General features: G+C 45.4%; 1 protein-coding gene across 1 annotated transcript in view; it reads left to right on the top strand.

The window, feature by feature from the left end:
• LOC123766613 (protein O-mannosyl-transferase TMTC1) overlaps positions 1-20,806 on the top strand; it is a 44,016-nt gene extending 23,210 nt beyond the window's left edge. Inside the window, exons 3-17 of the mRNA XM_069308511.1 lie at positions 2,411-2,484; positions 5,260-5,475; positions 5,589-5,661; positions 6,782-6,882; positions 7,617-7,803; positions 8,622-8,743; positions 10,025-10,183; positions 10,526-10,639; positions 11,267-11,419; positions 11,832-12,154; positions 14,235-14,370; positions 14,786-14,930; positions 15,760-16,020; positions 17,502-17,579; positions 17,970-20,806. Of these exons, the coding sequence (XP_069164612.1) occupies positions 2,411-2,484; positions 5,260-5,475; positions 5,589-5,661; positions 6,782-6,882; positions 7,617-7,803; positions 8,622-8,743; positions 10,025-10,183; positions 10,526-10,639; positions 11,267-11,419; positions 11,832-12,154; positions 14,235-14,370; positions 14,786-14,930; positions 15,760-16,020; positions 17,502-17,579; positions 17,970-18,095 (2,268 nt within the window). The 3' untranslated portion in view covers positions 18,096-20,806. The remainder of the gene's footprint in view (positions 1-2,410; positions 2,485-5,259; positions 5,476-5,588; positions 5,662-6,781; positions 6,883-7,616; positions 7,804-8,621; positions 8,744-10,024; positions 10,184-10,525; positions 10,640-11,266; positions 11,420-11,831; positions 12,155-14,234; positions 14,371-14,785; positions 14,931-15,759; positions 16,021-17,501; positions 17,580-17,969) is intronic.
• The last annotated feature ends 302 nt before the right edge of the window (positions 20,807-21,108 follow it).

The following is a 21,108-nucleotide window of genomic DNA, read 5'->3' as shown; positions in this document are numbered from 1 at the left end:
GCAGCCTCCTCTGACATGACGCCTCACACGTCTCATCTCCTGAAAGATGAAATGAAAGATCACCAGTCTACCCAGCCAAAAATATAGGAACAAAGCCAATCATCTCACGGTTCATTTCTTGGCTGAATATCAAAGACACAAAGATAACGGCCGTTGCAACTCAAGACGCTCAGCGAGCCTCGGCTTCACTAGTGATATCACTCCACAAGCTCACTCCATCACCTGTCTCACATTACTCCTCTCACTAAAAAGAATATATATATATATATATATATATATATATATATATATATATATATATATATATATATATATATATTATATATATATATATATATATATATATATATTATATATATATATATATATATTATATATATATATATATATATATATATATATATATATATATATATATATATATATATATATATATATATATGCGAACAAGCCTGAATGGTCCCCAGGACAATATGCAACTGAAAACTCACACCCCAGAAGTGAGTTTTCAGTTGCATATTGTCCTGGGGACCATTCAGGCTTGTTCGCATTTGTGTTCCTCACGTGTGCCCCAAAGAATGAGGTGATTTGGTAAAATGCTATGCCCAAGATTACTATCCGAGTGCCGGCGGTGGGGTGGTTCAAATAGCCTCGGCTATCACCTCATTTTGTCCGGTCGTGATGGTCAAGTGGATTAAGGCGTCTTGTACATACCAGTTGCGTTGCTTCTGGGAGTATGGGTTCGAGTCACTTCTGGGGTGTGAGTTTTCAGTTATATATATATATATATATATATATATATATATATATATATATATATATATATATATATATATAAATGAAATTTACTAATTAAATAATTCTGTTAAAAGTTGGCTTGAAACATTTATTACTGTAAAATGGAGAGGGAAATGGAGCGGAGAGTGAGTGTAGGGGGGAAGTGTCCGGGAGTGTGATTGACTGTTGGTGCTTCTATTATTCCATTTCCTGTCTGCTTCCTGTGTGCTCTTACGGTAGGGCCTGGCCACCCTATACCTGGCCACCCTATACCTGGCCCTCCTGGCCACCCTGTACCTGGCCACCCTATACCTGGCCACCCTATACCTGGCCACCCTATACCTGGCCCTCCTGGCCACCCTATACCTGGCCACCCAATACCTGGCCCTCCTGGCCACCCTATACCTGGCCACCCTATACCTGGCCCTCCTGGCCACCCTATACCTGGCCACCCTATACCTGGCCACACTATACCTGGCCACCCTATACCTGGCCACCCTATACCTGGCCCTCCTGGCCACCCTATACCTGGCCACCCTATACCTGGCCCTCCTGGCCACCCAATACCTGGCCACACTATACCTGGCCCTCCTGGCCACCCTATACCTGGCCACCCTATACCTGGCCCTCCTGGCCACCCTATACCTGGCCACCCTATACCTGGCCACACTATACCTGGCCACCCTATACCTGGCCCTCCTGGCCACCCTGGCCACCCTATACCTGGCCCTCCTGGCCACCCTGGCCACACTATACCTGGCCACACTATACCTGGCCCTCCTGGCCACCCTATACCTGGCCACCCTATACCTGGCCCTCCTGGCCACCCTATACCTGGCCACCCTATACCTGGCCACACTATACCTGGCCACCCTATACCTGGCCCTCCTGGCCACCCTGGCCACCCTATACCTGGCCCTCCTGGCCACCCTGGCCACACTATACCTGGTCACCCTATACCTGGCCACCCTATACCTGGCCCTCCTGGCCACCCTGGCCACACTATTCCTGGCCACCCTATACCTGGCCCTCCTGGCCACACTATACCTGGCCACCCTATACCTGGCCCTCCTGGCCACACTATACCTGGCCCTCCTGGCCACCCTATACCTGGCCCTCCTGGCCACACTATACCTGGCCCTCCTGGCCACCCTATACCTGGCCCTCCTGGCCACACTATACCTGGCCCTCCTGGCCACTGTCAGACAGTTGGAAGGTTAGAAGAGACGTGAAGGAGGTGGCTCCAACGCGGTGAGTACTGAAGTGAGGCTGACGGAACACCTTCTGGACTCACTTAGAAGGTGAACAATAAGTAGTATGTGGCACATATAGCACATGTACCACATGTGGCACCACATATACAATACATACTGGTTCCTACACTGTTTAAAGATGATATATATGATAAAGTTATATATAACAAAATTTATCATGCAACAGTATTTTGGGCTTTTTTTAACATTTCATATTAATCGTTTAATGAATATTTTTCGGTGTAGTTTTAAGGATGTTACAGTGGTGTGACGTCACTCTTTATGGTGTTATAATGTTTAGTGTTAACACGAGTCTTAGATCACTTGAGCCAGTTAGTTTATTATGTCTTGTTGACTGTGTTTGGTCTGTGTGTGGACAGGTGACCGGCCTGGTGGGACGCGCCGACCTCCTGGCTGCCGCCGCCTTCCTCGCCTCCTTCACCGCCTACCACAGGTGTGTGTGTGTGTGTGTGTGTGTGTGTGTGTGTGTGTGTGTGTGTGTGTGTGTGTGTGTGTGTGTGTGTACTCACCTAGATGTGTTTGCGGAGGTTGAGCTCTGACTCTTCAACCCGTTCTCGCACTTTCTTACAGTCAATATTGACTTATTAAATACGTGCATATGTGACATACTAAACATACTAGTTTACCTTGAAAAGCTTCATAGAAAACACTGACCTTACCTAACCTTCTTAGTATGTTAAGATAAGCATCTTGTTGCTTCGTAATTACAATTATTACTTAAACTATACCTATAATACGTTAAGTAATAATTGTAATTACGAAGCAATTAGATGCTTATCTTAACATACTAAGAAGGTTAGGTAAGGTCAGTGTTTTCTATGAAGCTTTTCAAGGTAAACTAGTATGTTTAGTATGTCACATATGCACGTATTTAATAAGTCAATATTGACTATACGAAAGTGCGAGAACGGGTTTGACTCTTTGGTCCTGCCTCTCAACTGTCAAGCAACTGGTGTAGATATTCTGGAGCCTATTGGCCTCTTATCAAATCTACACGTGAAAATTTGCACGAGTAATAGTATTATAAACTATTGAATCTTTAACTCCAATCTTAAAAGTATAAATCCAATTTTTTTCCAGAATAATGATAGTGCTAAACTATGATAATTTCAATAATATGTTGACCACAACAACAATCATTTTTATAACAGAACCTTTTCGACATACTGCTCTTAATCCCAAAGCTTGTCAGGGGTTGTTATGGGTAGCCTAGTCCAGTGACCTGGTTCTTTCTGTTAACGTAATACCTGATCAACCAGGCTGTGACTCACACGTCAGGCTGCGAGCAGCTGCGTCCAACAGCCTGGTTGATCAGTCCAGCAACCAGGAGGCCTGGTCGACGACCGGGCCGCGGGGACGCTAAGCCCCGGAAGCACCTCAAGGTAACCTCAAGGTAACGTGTCATATAACCTCTTCTTCTATGTTCCTAGTATACTGGGTGGCCTTAAGGATAACACTCTTCCACCGGGGAACTGAAATTGTAATTGTATTCACAACCTAGATAGCGTGGGAATCATTACGCCACCCACCAGAAGTCATCTTCATCGACCTCCTAAATGAGGTATGAAAGAGGAGACTTTCACCGACGCCATCTCCCACCGCCAACAGATGGCGTTGTCTGCGTCTCGTCTAATACTTGGAAGTTGGAGTGTAGGTTCATAGATGTCTCCGAAATCGCCACTCCATCCTCCAGCAACGGTGTTGATACCTTAACAGGGGTTCACGTTGACCATCTAATGCTAAGCTTGACAGTGGCGTACACAGACCGTCTCACGCTAAGCTTGCCCATATGCAGGGTAAAGAAGGTGATGGTATCAGTGAAGATGGAGACCTGGGGCCAGATTCACGAAAGAACTTACGCAAGCACTTACGAACCTGTCCATCTTTTCTCAATCTTTGGCGGCTTTGTTTACAATTATTAAACAGTTAATGAGCTCCGAAGCATCAGGAGGCTGTTTATAACAACAGCAACAGTTGATTGGCAAGTTTTATGCTTGTAAACTGTTTAATAAATGTAACCAAAGCCGTCAAAGATTGAGGAAAGATGTACACGTTCGTTAGTGCTTGCGTGAATCTGGCCCCAGTCCGTGTTGAGAACAATGTTGGCCAGTTACTGCTGCCCAACTGCTCGTCATCTTGCTATCATTACCAGTGTTGTCAACTGCCAGAAGGTTTGGCCATAAATAACCAGTTATGTAACTGGTGTGTTGTAGCCAGGTGGAGTAGACCTCCAGGTTCTTACAAGTCTACAGGCGCAGAAAGTTGTGTATCTTTAGAATGTGAGAAGTAATTGACACTCTCCTGGTCACTCACAGCAGACCTGTCATGGGGTACTCACCAATAATTGACGATTGTTGTTAATGGACTTACATGAAGTTGAGAGAGAGAGAGAGAACCCCCACACAGTGAGAACTACCAGTAACCATCCCAAGTCCCAAGTCTTGAACCTTAAATACAAAATCAATGAGACAGGTGTGTGTGTACTTGAGTGAGAGTCCATGACACACTGCAGACCTAACTTCTCTCCAACTGTCATGCAGTCATGAACTACCAAACATGTCATGACACTTGTGACACCCAGAGGAATGTTCCCCTCACACGAGCACAACATTTCCCACGCTCCCTCATCACACTTATATACGCTCTTTGTTAACTAACTGACATCCACTTGTGATCTCTATAACTGCCACTTGTAAACTGCTTATAGAGATCACAAAGTGGTTATGGCTTCCAAGACGATTCACCATTTTTAACACTATATTTAAAATTATTTTTCTCCAATATAAACTTATATAAAATATAAATATTATATAGTTGAAGTATATGTATATGCCTAGGTTGGGTCAGGTATTTAGCTTCTGTTGGCAATCATTTATATTTGTAATACGTGGGTGAAGCATTGAAAAATAGCGATTCGAACAGAGGTGGTCAGCGAAGGAGTGTTCGGGAACTGTTCGGATGTCAGTTGTGATTCGTGGGTACCTACCTTGAGATGTTTCCGGGGCTTAGCGTCCCCGCGGCCCGGTCGTCGACGAGGCCTCCTGGTTGCCGGACTGATCAACCAGGCTCTTGGACGCGGACGTAAAGTATTTTCCTTCCTAAACAGCGGGTTTGGCGGCTAGATTAACGAGCAGTTTGCAGTTTATGAGGACGGGAACACTCCTCATATCCAATGACTAAATACAGAGAATTGTTCCCACTTGTCTAGATCGCTACGAGCCGCTGCCACCTCCACCACCACCTCCACCACAACAACCAGCGTCACCACAACCACACACGCAGCCACCAGAAGAACAGAACGAGTGTGGCTGTGGTGGGCGGGGTTATGGGCGTGTGTGGGCGTGCTGTGTAAGGAACACGCCCTCACGGTCCTGGGCGTGTGTGTGGCCTGGGACCTCACCCTCAGCGCCCACACTCTCAAGAGGTAAGTTCTTGCTTTTCTTCCTCTTTGTATAAGTATTGTTATATTATGGTTATTGTGTCATTGTTGACCTTCAGTGCCTGAGTATGTGTGAAGGTTCCCTGCTCCTCCCTAAGGTTGGTGGTGGGCCGGGCAGACAGGTGTGTGGTGGCGCCTCTCACACGCAGGACAGGCAAACTCATCTGTCTGGTGAGTACACACGTCCCTGTTATATACTTATCTACATAACAGAGCTGGAGGTGGTCAGGAGGCCTGGTCGACGACCGGGCCGCGGGGACGCTAAGCCTCGAAAGCACCTCAAGGTATAACACCTCAACAAGTAATAGCAGGAGGCCTAGCTATTGGTCCACACCAGGCGGCTCCTGTCCATACACACTCATTCATAGATATGTTGGACTTACGCTTCAAACAGTAATAATTAACTTTACAAAACACACATTTCGATCCCAATTAAGGACCTTCTTCAGAGGGTCCCAGCTATTGATTTTTCAAAGAAAAAATGTGCTTTAGTGTTCTAAAATGTTTGTGTTTTAATAATAATAATAATAATATTATACCAACATAAGATTAACAGTACTGTACAATATGTATTTTGACCCTGACTTCTGACCCCTTTTGACCTTATCGTAATCACTTGCCGTCGCCTGGAAAATAATATTTAAGTGAATATTTTCTTTTTTAAGTTTAGCATAAGTTTAGCGTGGGAGGATGACGGTAGTTGTGACAGTTACAGACTGTCACCAGTCATGTTATGACTGACAGACACTGCGTTACTGGTTAGCTAACCCACTGTCAATGAGTTACTGACAAAAATGTCTCGCTGAGTTACTGACTTGTTGAGTGACTGTCGCTGTTACTAATTAGACGACTGTCTTACATATTAGCTTACTGCCTTTTTATTTGACTGACTGAATGAGGAAACTGCTGACTGGCTGTTAGAAAGTAATGAATGACAAATTATCAGATAATAGTTTTTCTTCTTGTCTGAATTTTACTGACCGAGATGATGATTGACAACCCGAATGACAGCTTGAGGTAGTTACCGGCTGATGGAGTGTCTGATTGCTTCATAACTGATGGCAAACTAGCAGACCAACTAATTGACTTATTAATGGACTAGATGATTGACTGATTTACAGAGTAAAAAGCCGACTGGTCAACAGACGAGCTTTTCTAATGAATTGGTGTGATTCACTGACTCACTCACTCACTGTTAACTGAACACTCAACTCGCTTAATTGCACCTACCTGACTGACTGACTGGCGAATATGGTAAACGAGACTAAGAGTTACGTGGATGGTTCACCAGGCGCTGATGACTGTGGTGATGAGGTTAGCGTTGATGAGGTCGTCTCCAGTGTTCTCAGACCAAGACAACCCGGCCTCCTTCGCCAACAGCTCCCTCACCAGGCAAGAATTCGCTTCAATTAGCAATAGAACAAGTGATAGAGTTTACTGAATTAGCAAGAGAACAGATGTGACAATTGTTGACCAGACCACACACTAGAAGTTGAAGGGACGACGACATTCTCAAGTCACAATAGACTTGAGAATGGTCCAAGACGGACCGAAACGTCGTCGTCCCTTCACCTTCTAGTGTGTGGTCTGGTCAACATACTTCAGCCACGTTATTGTGACTCCTCGCCTGCAGGAGTCACAATTGTTATCTTTAACTAGGTAACGGAAAAAGGTTCTTTTGAATTAGCAAGATAACAGGTAAGAGAATCATGACTTAAGAGGTATTAAGACATTCGTTTTGATAATGTGAGAAGGTCGGTGTTATGAAGATCATTCTTGTCTTAAATATGTCGTTATAATGAATAAATGAACAGTTTTATCTTGCACAGATAAAGAATTTGTTTCCAATAATGAATAAAACAGATGCCGGTCATACCGTAGATTTAAACACGTCCAATTATTTGCTTTCAGTAACAAACAATGACCCTTCACAGCAACACTAAAAATTAAACTTATAAAACTTCACATTCCCCAAAAATGGTAAATTTAAAAGCATTCTTGGGATATAAAAACGTAATTTTATTTGTAACAATGTAGAAGTAAAGCAGTTTTCTATTAAAAAAATTCAGTTCTTTCAATAAAAGCAAAAACTCGACGTGAAATGATTTGTGTTTTTCACATACCAGGTTCCTCACGTTCTGCTACCTGCCGGCTCACAATGTGTGGCTCTTACTGTGCCCAGCCTCGCTCTCATACGACTGGCAGATGGCCTCCATCCCTCTGGTGTCGTCGCTCTTGGATACTAGGAACACGGCCTCTCTGGCTCTCTACACCACCATCATCCTCCTGCTACTCTCAGCTCTCAGGTCCAGGGTAAGCTCTCAGGTCCAGGGTAAGCTCTCAGGTCCAGGGTAAGCTCTCAGGTCCAGGGTAAGCTCTCAGGTCCAGGGTAAGCTCTCAGCTCCAGGGTCAGCTCTCAGGTCCAGCGTAAGTTCTCAGCTCTAGGGTAAGAGCACCTTGCTGCTGCAGCTCTTACGACGAGTTGATCTTCAGCTTTACAGTCCCGTCTCTAAGCCTTAAATATACTTGTGGTATACTGTATTTATATATAAATATAAATAAAGAGTCTGAAATATATTCTAGATCCTTTAAGCTCTATCGTACAGAGCTTTAAACCCATGTATAAAGTATGCCATTCGCAGATTTACTACTCTCACACTTAACGCGTTCTCTGTGCCTCATCTGGGTGATTAGTTTTCAAATGTCACCTTATTCGTGTCCTTATAAGTTTGTCCTTTTCAACGCAGTCTCTTCCTATGGGTATTTTAAATGTCGTGATCATTTCTCGCACTGGAACTGAAGAGTGTTGAGTCCCTCTGGCGATAGTTTGCAGCCTGGATGTGTCTTACAACCTTCCAGAAGCTGATAGACCTTACCCCAGCACCAGAGGCTGATAGACTTAAGAGAGAGAGATAGATAGATAGAGATAGAACCCCAGCACCTAAATAGTCTTTTACAATCACTCGCTCGTTATAATTTCAATTCCACAATTTCTACCGTTGTTAAGTATTTCTCCCCCCCCCCCCCCACACACACACAAGTACTGTCTTCAGGTGTGTCCAGGTCTCCAGCTCCGCTACAACAGTGGTAATTACACTGGACCAAACTGCGGTGTGTTGTCTGTGTTACAGAGACGGGAGCGGCTGGTGGTGGTGTGGGCGCTGCTGGTGCTCTGCCTCCCCTTCCTCCCCGCCTCCAACGCCTTCTTCAGAGTGGGCTTCGTGCTGGCCGAGCGCCTCCTCTATATTCCCAGGTAGGCTAATTAGCGCGTCATGTTTTCAGGTGAAGGAATGGTGGGTGTGTTAGGCCTATCCTATTTGGAATGAGGAGCAGCCGCGTCCAACAGCCTGGTTGATCAGTCCAGCAACCAGGAGGCCTGGTCGAGGACCGGGCCGCGGGGACACTAAAGCCCCGAAATCATCTCAAGACAATATAGTGCATTAGTGCTTCAGCAAGTTGACGTCTCTACACCTCACACACAAAGCTACTTCTGCTGTACTAGTTGTGAGCTGTTAAACAAATAGAGTAACTTACAAAGTATGTTTGGATATAAGTAGCATTTTAAAACAGGATTATCCTTGCTAGTGAACCAATCTTGAAGGATTTAAGTATTATAACCTCATATTTACTTCGCCCCAAAGTACTTAAAATTGCAAGTACATTTTAAGTCAAATTTCAATAACACTCTCACCCCAACACTTGCCTACATCTGCGGCCCGCCACTTTATCTGCAAATATTTAAAAACGAATTAACGTTACCAAAGCGCTCCCCCTCCCCCCTTCCCCCCACCATGAGGGGTGAGCATGACAGGGGGGCGTGGGGTGGGGGTGGGGGGGGGGGAGGAGGGGCGAGCAGGCAACTGGTGAATTAAAGACGTGAGTCATAGTGTTGATTTTACCAAGCGGAGGTAAGAGGATTTAGTGCAAATTTCTCTTGGGTTGTCGAGTTTTAAGAGCGGAGAGAAATATGGGTTTACCTAAGTCTCTCCTGGCGAGGCGGAAAATACATTTTCAGAGGAGTATAGAAAATGGGAACTTGGTCAGATAAGAGAGAAATTGTGCTATTAATTGTTAACAAGTTCCGACTGAATTGTAAATATATATATATATATATACAACACAATTTTTGTCTTTTACTTATTTGAAGTATATAATTTCTCTATTCTGTTGGAATAGAAATAGTTATTTGTTTAAGAAATTCTCAATTTGAATAATATTCCATGCTTGTATAATGGTGGTTGGTCCCTTAGGAATAGAGACTAACAACTTAGAGTCTCTCTAGCGAAATATTCCAACATTATTGCATTAGAACAAGACAAGATCTGATATAATTTATTTTTAATATGATGAACAAATCCACAAGGGCCGTGACGAGGATTCGAACCTGCGTCCGGGAGCATCCCAGACACTGCCTTAATCGACTGAGCTACGACATTCTTCATTTGATGCATCACGTTAGTGTGATCTGTGTGTTTTAATATGAGGACTTTTAAGAGGCGTGGAGCCCGGTAGCAAAGTGTGTATGTGTTGACAGTTTGGGCTGGTGTGCCATCGTAGGCGTGGGGGCGGCGCGGGCGGCCACGGTGGTGCCAGGTCGGGCGTGGAGGCACCTGTTACTGGCACTGCTTCTGACCTTCTCCATCAGGACGGCACGCAGGAGCCTTGACTGGCGTTCGAGGGACACCTTATTTACGTAAGTATTAAATGAACAAATCCACAAGGGCCGTGACGAGCAATACGTAAGTATTGCTTTCCTCTAACTCATTATTTGACCAATTTCCATAGATGGTTTCCCCTTTCGGTCCAGGACGGACCGAAACGTCGTCGTCATCCCTTCACTTTCTAGTGTGTGGTCTGGTCAACATTCCTCCCCCTTCATTGCCCAATTTGAATATAGTGTCTTTGTCCACTTTAGTCCACTTTCTTTGAACAAATTTGTAAGTTACAATCATATCCCAGCTGATTGTGTGGTATGAGGTGGGACATGATTGTGTGGTAGTGTTAGTAAGTCCCCCCACTCGTGCCTCTGACGCAGGTCTGGTCTGCGCACTCTCCCGCACAACGCCAAGATGCACTACAACTACGCCAACCTTCAGAGGGACGTCCACAACCATGACGCTGCTGTACACCACTACAAGGAGGCCATCAGGTAGGTGGCGCTCTCTCTGTGTCTCTGTCTCTCTCTCTGTCTCTCTCTCTCTCTCTCTCTCTCTCTCTCTCTCTCTCTCTCTCTCTCTCTCTCTCTCTCTCTCTCTCTGTCTGTCTGTCTGTCTCTCTCTCTCTCTCTCTCTAAAATCTATTAGATTTTATTATAATAAATTTTATAATTATTGATTTTATAATAATACAAATAGTCCAGGGATTTTAAAATAGTTATTTTACCACCACCACCATCACCACCACCACCACCACCACCACCACCACCATCACCACCACCACCACCACCAGCCTCACTCACCAATATCATCACCATGACTATAACAACCTATATTAGTATTATTGTGATGACTATTACAACAAGCTGCAGTATTGTATTGATGACCCCTCCCCTACCCTACCCTACACTCCTCCCCCTACACTCCTCCCCTACCCTCTTACCCTACACTCCCCTACCCTCTTACCCTACACTCCCCTACCCTCCTACCCTACTCTCATTCCCTACACTCCTACCCTACCCTCCTACCTTCCCCTACACTCCTACCCTATCCTCCCCCTACCCTCCTGGCCCCATGTCCCCCCCCCCTCCGCCACCACTGACGCGTGTCTCTGGGGGCAGGTTATGGTGGCGGTACCCCAGCGCCCACAACAACCTGGGCACTCTACTGCTTGAGCGGCACCTCGACCAGCAGGCTGAGTGGCACTTCTCCGTGGCCCTCCAGATCCACCCCCGGCACCCTCACGCCGCCCTCAACCTGGCCACTCTCTGGGGGTGAGTACCCACAACCTGGCCACTCTCTGGGGGTGAGTACCCACAACCTGGCCACTCTCTGGGGGTGAGTACCCACAACCTGGCCACTCTCTGGGGGTGAGTACCCCCAGAGTGGCCAGGTTTAAGTGTGGCCATATAACCCTAACCTAACACAGCCCATAGTTAGAGTCGGAGACTTGCTTCGAAGATCTCAAAGTTGCTTCTCAGAGTTCCTTAACTAGTTCCCTTTAGTCAAGGCTGAAGACTTTGTTTATCTGTATAACTGCCAACACTTTGTCACTTAATGTTGATCTCCCTCACTCTCCCTCTCCCTCTGTCTCTCACCTCTACGTCCCTCCCTCCTCATCTCCCTCCCTGTCTCTCACCTCTACGTCCTTACCTCACTACAAGTGTGTCTCTCGTCCTGTTCCAGGCGTCAGGGACGCGTCCACCAAGCAGTCTCGCTCCTTGAATCGATCTTTATTCCTGAAGATGATGACGAGGAGGAGCACGAGGAAGAGGGCGACCATGAAGACGAAGATGACCAGGAGGACGAGGAAGAGGAGGAAGAGGAAGACGAGGAGGAGGAGGAGGAGGAGGAGGGGGCCACATCAGGGACAGGTCGCCTGCTGGCTGACCTGTACCTACAGGAGGGCAGGTGGAGGGAGGCTGAAGGTGTCTACATCTCTCTCATCTCCGCCCGACCCTCCGACCCGACGCTGCTCGCTCACTACGCCGCCTTCCTCCACAAACTGGGTGAGTCTCTCTACCTAACACTTGGGCTGGACGGTAGAGCGATGGACTCGCTTCATGCAGATCGGCGTTCAATTCCCGATCGTCCAAGTGGTTGGGCACCATTCCCTCCCCCCCCCGTCCCATCCCAAATCCTTATCCTGACCCCTTCCCAGTGCTATATAGTCGTAATGGCTTGGCGCTTTCCCTTGATAATTCCTTCCTTCCCCCTAATACTGCCTACTAGCACGGTTGGGCTATAGCTCTAAGGCCCCGCCTCTTCATTATACAAAATGTGTTATGTTATAGTCGCTTATTTCGTTATATCGTGAGGCAAGAAAGTGAGGGTTAGCGCTGTATGACCCCAGTTGGCCTTCTTCTACCTCTTGTGTTACAAATTATCTTTGCTGATTGTTTAATTCATTGTCAAGTCGTAGTTTAAATTATGGCTGGAGGTGGCTTCCACGACTTCTTTGTTCAGTCCATTTGTTGATTACCAGTCTTGAAGTGGTTGGTTGTGTTAGTATCCAACAGCTGTTTGTTCACACTCTCCCGCTTACCCAATGGCAGACGCAGTCCTTCACGAAACGGACAGACAAATATCTAGCGGTTAATATCACACCAGACCCGTCCCCTGAAGCCCACATCAAAACAATATCATCAGCGGCGTACACGAGGCTCGACAACATCATAACGAACTTAAGAAAACTGTGTAAGGAATCATTCAGAACCTTGTATACCACATATGTAGCACCAATATTGGAGTATGTGGCCCCAGCATGAAGTCCATACCGTGTCAAGTACAAGACGAAGCCGGACAAATTTCCACGATATGCTACTAGATTAGTCCCGGAACTAAGAGGCATGAGATACGAGGAAAGACTGCGTGAAATTGCGACTCACTTCGCTGGAAGACTGAAGAGCTCGGGGAGACATGCTCCACAAATTCTCAGTGGAATTAGCAAGGTAGAGAAGGATGGATTATTTAACACGGGTGGGACACGAACAAGGGGACACAGGTGGAAACTGAGTACCCAGATGAGCCACAGAGACATTAGAAAGAACTTTTTCAGTGTCAGAGTAGTTAGTAAATGGAATGCACTAGGCAGTGGTGTGGTGGAGGCTGACTCCATACACAGTTTCAAGGGTAGATATGATAGAGCCCAATAGGCTCAGGAATCTGTACACCAGCTGATTGACAGTTGAGAGGCGGGACCAAAGAGCCAGAGCTCAACCCCCGCAAGCACAACTAGTTGAGTGCAACTAGGTGAAACACACTTTACAGTTTAGACAGTCCATTTGATAATTGTAAAAGTTGGTATAAAGGGGAGTGAGGAGGGGGGGGTGAGGGATGGAGGGGAAGAGAGAGAATGAGAGAGATGGAATGGAGAAGGGAAGGGGCACGTAAAGCGAAAAAGACAAGACAAAATGCGGTAACAATGGTACATTTCCAGATATGTTAAGTATCGAGCATTTAGCAATGTCTGGTAATTATTTTAAACACTATATATATCACAACGGATTATGCAGTCATAATAAACACACCATATCTGTCTAAACCAGAACCTGCTGCCACTATACCCCTATATATATATATATATATATATATATATATATATATATATATATATATATATATATATATATATATATATATATTATGTCGTACCTAGTAGCCAGAATGCACTTCTCGGCCTACTATGCAAGACCCGATTTGCCTAATAGACTGAGTGATTTTCTTTATTTTCAATAAATTGTTTCCAATTAGTTTATTGGAATTATTATCATATTAGGAACATCATTTATTGACTTAGTTGTGTTAGTTTAGGTTAGGAAGGGTTGGTTAGATAATGTCATAAATCTATGTTAGTTTCAACTCAAATTTAAAAAAAATTAACTTTTAAATAATGAAATGGACAGATTCATCATTTCATAAGATTTTTTTTTAGAAAAATGTATAAATTCAGGAAAAAATATATAAATTCAGGAAAAAATATATAAATTCAGGCTATGATGGGATGTTAACCTCCAAGTGTAACAAGGATCTCTCATCTTCCTTGTTCAGTCACCTTAACTGTTTCCCCTCGTCTGTCCTCGCCCCCAGGACGCCACGAGGCCGCCGCCAGGCAGTACGAGGCCGCCCTCAGTCTCGACCCCACCCACGCCCACGCCCTCGCCAACTACGCCGCCCTCATGAACACCCGCGACCATCACAACCACGCCCACCGTCTCTACTCCAGGTACTGTCCGCCTGGATGTGTCAGCGAGTAACTAACCGTCTATAAGGTGGTTTATTTCCATTTTTCAGTATTATAATTAGCTGTCTATCAATTTGTCTTTATATCTTTATTAATTGTATTATATATCTGTATTATATCCTCTTTCTCACCTCTCACACACTCTGTGTCCACTCTCTCTCTGCCTCATTCCTCGCTTGATTTTACTCCTTTTCCTCATTATCTGTCTGTTTGTCTTGTCTCTTACCTCACCTCACTCTAAGACTGTCACTTACTTGCTGCCTTTACTCACCTCTCACTCACTCATCCTTCACTCTCCACCTGTTTCCTTCCTTGTCACCCCTGCCCCTGACATGCCGCCCCCCTCATACTCTGCCCCCCCCCCCCGCCCCTCTCACTCTGCTCCTCGCCCCAGCAGAGCCCTGGCGTGCCAGTGGGACGCAGACACAGCCACCGCCCTCGCCCGTCTGTGTATACTGAGAGGTCAGCTGGGCGAGGCCCACAGACTGCTGCACCTGGTCACCCACCGTCACCCTCAGCACCTCAGTGCTCGAGTGCACCTGGTGAGTACTGGCTCAGTGGGGGCGCGTAGGGGGTGCTGGGTGTAGTGAGGAGGAGGAGTGTATACCTGGTAGGGGGAGTAGCACTGTGGGGGTTGAAGGGAAGGGGTAGGGGGGTGGGGTGCCAGGAAGCAGGATAGTGGGGGTAGTGTAGAGGTAGTGATGGGGGTGTGGGTATTACCTGATAATTCACTACGGGCTCACCATAGGCCGTGCTACTCGCAACTTGTTGTTCCCAGTAGCTGAGTCTTCAACAACAACGTAACTGTTTAACAATGGTAGAAATGCGACTGGTTATTGTTAAGGGACAGTTTATGTGGGGGTTTGGCTTCAGTGGAAGTGTGGGTCACACCACAGCCTAGTGGACCACTGTTCCTGTATTGAGCACAAGGCCACACAAGAGCACGAGGCTGTGGCCAAAGTTTACTGACCTAACAGCAAGTTTACTGTACTCTTGAACATTGTCCAGGACTAAAGTAAACTATCTATATGTACACCCAGAAGATAGGTACACCTCTGTATATATACACGTGCCTTGCCTCCCCTCTTTCCCCCCCCCCTCACTCAGCGATCGGGCAAGGAGAGACGGTTGGGCATGTTTCCTCACCTCATGCATCTGTTCACCTACTTGAGAATTAACAGCCGGTAATTAGTTAACTATTGTGGGTTGTGACCTACAGAAGATGACCCATAGGCCTAGGGGGATCCTTAATTAAGTTTACAGGCTTCCAGTGCCCGTTAATAATGTGATAATATTTGGCAACTCTCTGGAGGGAACCCATTTTTTCCGTTATTAGAAAGGCAACTTTGCCATGTCCGTCATCTCCAACAGGCACAGGTGAAGCTGCAGCAGAAACAGTATTCTGCGAGCGAGGCGCTGCTGGGAGGGGTGCTGGAGGAGTCTCCTGGCCACCAGGAGGCGCTCTACCACTTCTCTCTCCTGCTGTCAGCAACCAACCGCTCGGAGGAGGCGCTGGCGGCGGCCACGGCAGCGGCTACAGCGTGCAAGGAGCCCAGAGAACTATGTGCCCTCCTGCACGCTCACCAGGCCGACCTCCTCCACACCTTCAGCCGCATGGACGCCGCCGTCCTGGTCCGTGACCCACACTCAACCCTCATTATTAACAAATAATAAAAGGATGATACAGACAGATATATGAACGAAATAAGAGAACTTTAGGTAGTGACCAAAAGAGAGGTTAGGAAGGAGAGTAAAATAGGGATTTTAAAATATAAAATATTTTGTCTCTTTACCTGCTTGTGTGGGGGAGAGGCGTTGGTTTTGTGGAGTAGGAAGTGTATATGTGAGGGTGAGGTGTGTGTGTGTGTGGTGGAGGTATGTGTGTGTGTGTGTGTGGTGGAGGTATGTGTGTGTGTGTGTGTGGTGGAGGTATGTGTGTGTGTGTGTGTGGTGGAGGTATGTGTGTGTGTGTGTGTGGTGGAGGTATGTGTGTGTGTGTGTGTGGTGGAGGTATGTGTGTGTGTGTGTGTGTATGTGTATGTATGTGTGTGGTGGAGGTATGTGTGTGTATGTGGTGGAGGTATGTGTGTGTGTGTGTGTGGTGGAGGTATGTGTGTGTGTGTGTGTGGTGGAGGTATGTGTGTGTGTGTGTGTGTGTGTGTGTATGTATGTGTGTGGTGGAGGTATGTGTGTGTATGTGGTGGAGGTATGTGTGTGTGTGTGTGGTGGAGGTATGTGTGTGTGTGTGTGTGTGTGTATGTATGTGTGTGGTGGAGGTATGTGTGTGTATGTGGTGGAGGTATGTGTGTGTGTATGTGTGTGTGTATGTATGTGTGTGGTGGAGGTATGTGTGGATGGGAGGAGTGTGTGTGGAGAGGTGTGTGGGGGAAGAGAGGTGTATGTGGGGCGGGTGACAGGTTGGGAAAATGCGAGTGTGTAAAGTAAATATGTATAAACAGAGATACATGTGTCATGTGAGTGTCCAAACAAGCCATAAAGAATAATTTCCTCTGGAACAACTGTCAACGTTTTATCCCCATGGAACATAAACCAACAGAAAATAAACTTTTTTTTCGGTAACTAGATTATACACTACGAAAATTAATACTAAAATGTAACGAAACATTAATCTAATTTGCTCTCTCGAAACTCAGAAAACTAACAACAACAACAACAGTGTGAACCATGGTATTTACACTTTTTTGGTCATATTGCAAAGAGTTATGAGGTGCCTCACTCATCAGTCTGGCTTGTTGGCCTCATGTTGCCTCCTCACCTGCACGCTCACTCATACACTCACACACACACACACACACACACACACACACACACACACACACACACACACACACACACACACACACAGACACACACACACACACACACACACACACACTCACTCACACTCTCCTGCTCTCATTCTCTCTCAATAGCTTTCTAACAGTATGCTTTACTATTCATAACTTTTAAGATTACTACCTTATACATAACAGTTGAAGGTGGCAGCCACCCGCGTAGAGGCGTAGGGCCGTGCGACACACTAGTAGTGTACATCATCCCACTCTTTATTTGTGTATATATAAGCTAACATGTCGGTGTATATCTGTCATCAGAGTTACCAGTTAGCGGTGAGGATGGAGCCGGCCCTCTCCCGCGCCCACCTCAACCTGGGAGCCATCTACCACACCCAGGTACTACTGCTCCCCCATGCTAATGTTCTTGGTAACTTTCTGTGAATATGTATGAATACACAGACTTGGGGTTGCTGTGTATGTATGTATGCATGTGCTTCTGTTTCTAGCTCTGTGACCTATATATATATCGGTATTAAAACCCTCTTGCACCATAAAGTCTTTATAAACACAGATTCAAAGTAAGAGGCACCCAGATATATAAACATCTTAATCAACATCCCTCATATCATCACACACAGAGATCACACTAACGTGATGCATCAAATGAGTCGATTAAGGCAGTGTCTGGGATGCTCCCGGACGCAGGTTCGAATCCTCGTCACGGCCCTTGTGGATTTGTTCATCCCTCATATGAGTTGTAATATAAGAGAGCGTCTTCCTCTACAGGGTCGCTACGGTCTGGCTCTGGAGCACTACAACACCGCCCTCTCGCAGGACCCGACCAACACTCTACTCCTAGAGAATATGGAGAAGCTACATCGCGCCATGAACGCTAAATTCCAAGGACGATGATAACTACCTTCCGCCTACCACACTGCAAGACTTTCTGAAATCCTTGACATCCACGGCTACTTCTTTCGTAAGATGACCTTCAAGATGAGCTTGGGGGATGGTAAACGAATTCTGGTTCGCCAAGATAATACTTCGAAGATGGGTAGAGTGTCGTTTAGGCGGGAGCTTGTGCTTACATGAAGGACGTGATTGGTGTCCGTGATCCATACCTGTGTTGCTTAGGGTTGGGGTCCACCATGCCAGCTACTGCTTAGGGTTGGGGTCCACCCTGCCAGCTGCTGCTTAGGGTTGGGGTCCACCCTGCCAGATGCTGCTTAGGGTTGGGGTCCACCATGCCAGCTGCTGCTTAGGGTTGGGGTCCACCCTGCCAGCTGCTGCTTAGGGTTGGGGTCTGAATGGTGTTCAATTGAAAGTTGTTTCTGTTCGTTTATTATTATTATTATTTTTGAGAAACGTACTACAATGCCGTAGTGCTTGAATGAAGGTGAAGAAAAGACCCTATACATGTGGAAGTGTATTAAAACCAAATTTGTTAACGTAACCTGCTACATCCTTTCTAAAGATGATGTAAACAATGGCTTGAGCAAGCGGCAAGGAGCTTGTGTTTATATGTGTGGCAGAGCTTCGTGTGGACTCATAATCATAGCGACGTCTGATGCTGGCCGCCACACGAGGCGCTGCCACACACATATATACACAACCTCCTTGACTCTTGCTCAGGTCATTGTTTACATCATCTTGAGAAAGGATGTAGTAAGTTATATTAACAAATTTGGTTTTAATACACTTCTGCATATATTGGATCTTTACTTTACCTATATTTTTATCTTTATTATTGTTATTATTATTAATTATACTCTTAATTTGTTTCTTTTATTGGCAATTATTTTACTATAATTTAAAGCTTCCTTTATTCCACAACTTTTTACTTAAATGTTTATTTCTGACGTCATTATTTTAATCATAATGCTTTGTATCATTTTATTTGTTAGTATTTTTTCTTTATATTTTTATCACTAGGGACTTAAGACAAGAGATAAGCAGCATCACTCAAGGCAAAGATGTCTCTCCCATAGGCAGCATCCATGAAGCAAAAGATGTCACTTCTCACCATCCATCAAGGTAAAAATGTCATTCTCTTGCCATCATCCATTAAGGCAGAGATGTCACTCACTAACCAACATTCATCACTTAGGTAGCATGTATGAAGGCATAGATATCATTCCCATAAGCAGCATCCACCAGGCAAAAGATATCATTCCCATAAGCAGCATCCACCAGGCAAAAGATATCATTCCCATAAGCAGCATCCACCAGGCAAAAGATATCATTCCCATAGGCAGCATCCACCAGGCAAAAGATATCATTCCCATAAGCAGCATCCACCAGGCAAAAGATATCATTCCCATAGATAGCATCCACCAGGCAAAAGATATCATTCCCATAAGCAGCATCCACCAGGCAAAAGATATCATTCCCATAAGCAGCATCCACCAGGCAAAAGATATCATTCCCATAGGCAGCATCCACCAGGCAAAAGATATCATTCCCATAAGCAGCATCCACCAGGCAAAAGATATCATTCCCATAGATAGCATCCACCAGGCAAAAGATATCATTCCCATAAGCAGCATCCACCAGGCAAAAGATATCATTCCCATAGATAGCATCCACCAGGCAAAAGATATCATTCCCATAGGCAGCATCCACTAGGCAAAAGATATCCCTCATATAGGCAGCATCCATCAAGTAAGTGATGTCCTTCGCTAGGCAGCTTATTAGATGTCCCTTGCTAGGCAGCATCTATCAAAGCTGAGATGTCTTTCACTAAACAGCATCCATCAAGGCGAGAGATGATGCTCTCATAGCAGCATCACCAAGACAGGGATGTCACTGGCAGATGTCACTTCTCAAGCATCATTCATCTCTCTCCCTCTTCGCTTCATCTTAGAACACTGTCACTTTAGCTAGAATTACTAACTCTCAGTAGCAGTTATTTAGTTAAGTAATATTTTAATGAACTAATATTGATATAATAAGCTGTATTGTCTATTCTCAGTTCCTCTCTTAATCAATCATACATTTATATTTTTTCTGTTCATTTTGCCTTATATGTTTGTCCATTTTTTATATTTGTTTTGGGTTCCATCCATTACTTTCAACTGCCTTATAATAGTGAGTTGTATGACATACAATTGACTACAAATATTGTATTTAACTCGATGTAGTATAACTGAAAATTGGTTTTAGCAAAAACATTACAAGTGTACATTCAGCATATGACGCACACATAATTGAATAGTGAATAATTGACAGAATATCGACATTAAAAAATAATCTTTATAAACTAACTTGATATTTTTCTTAATACGAATTGCTCGTACTTTTTCTCTCCCGCAATGCTCGTCTTAATTGAACGACCAATCTATAGTGGCTCTCATATAAATGTACGAGACTAGTGTACTATTTCGACCGTGGTAGAAGTCGTAAACAAATAGACAGCTAGAACAGTTATTTTATTAGGAAGTGGATGAAGAGCATTCCTTCAGACCTGACTGACGCTAGGTAAGTCAGGTTCCCAGAGCAGAGGCCATGGACGAGGCCCTCTACTGTAGTGAACCATGGACGAGGCCCTCTACTGTAGTGAACCATGGACGAGGCCCTCTACTGTAGTGAACCATGGACGAGGCCCTCTACTGTAGTGAACCATGGACGAGGCCCTCTACTGTAGTGAACCATGGACGAGGCCCTCTACTGTAGTGAACCATGGACGAGGCCCTCTACTGTAGTGAACCATGGACGAGGCCCTCTACTGTAGTGAACCATGGACGAAGCCTCAACTGTAGTGAACCATGGACGAGGCCTCTACTGTAGTGAACCATGGACGAGGCCCTCTACTGTAGTGAACCATGGACGAGGCCTCTACTGTAGTGAACCATGGACGGGGCCTCTACTGTAGTGAACCATGGACGAGGCCTCTACTGTAGTGAACCATGGACGAGGCCCTCTACTG

This window comes from Procambarus clarkii, chromosome 62 (assembly GCF_040958095.1).
Source record: "Procambarus clarkii isolate CNS0578487 chromosome 62, FALCON_Pclarkii_2.0, whole genome shotgun sequence".
In the NCBI taxonomy this organism is placed as follows: Eukaryota; Metazoa; Arthropoda; class Malacostraca; order Decapoda; family Cambaridae; genus Procambarus; species Procambarus clarkii.
Note: the sequence above shows the minus strand (reverse complement) of the source record. Positions and strands in the feature narration are given on the sequence as shown.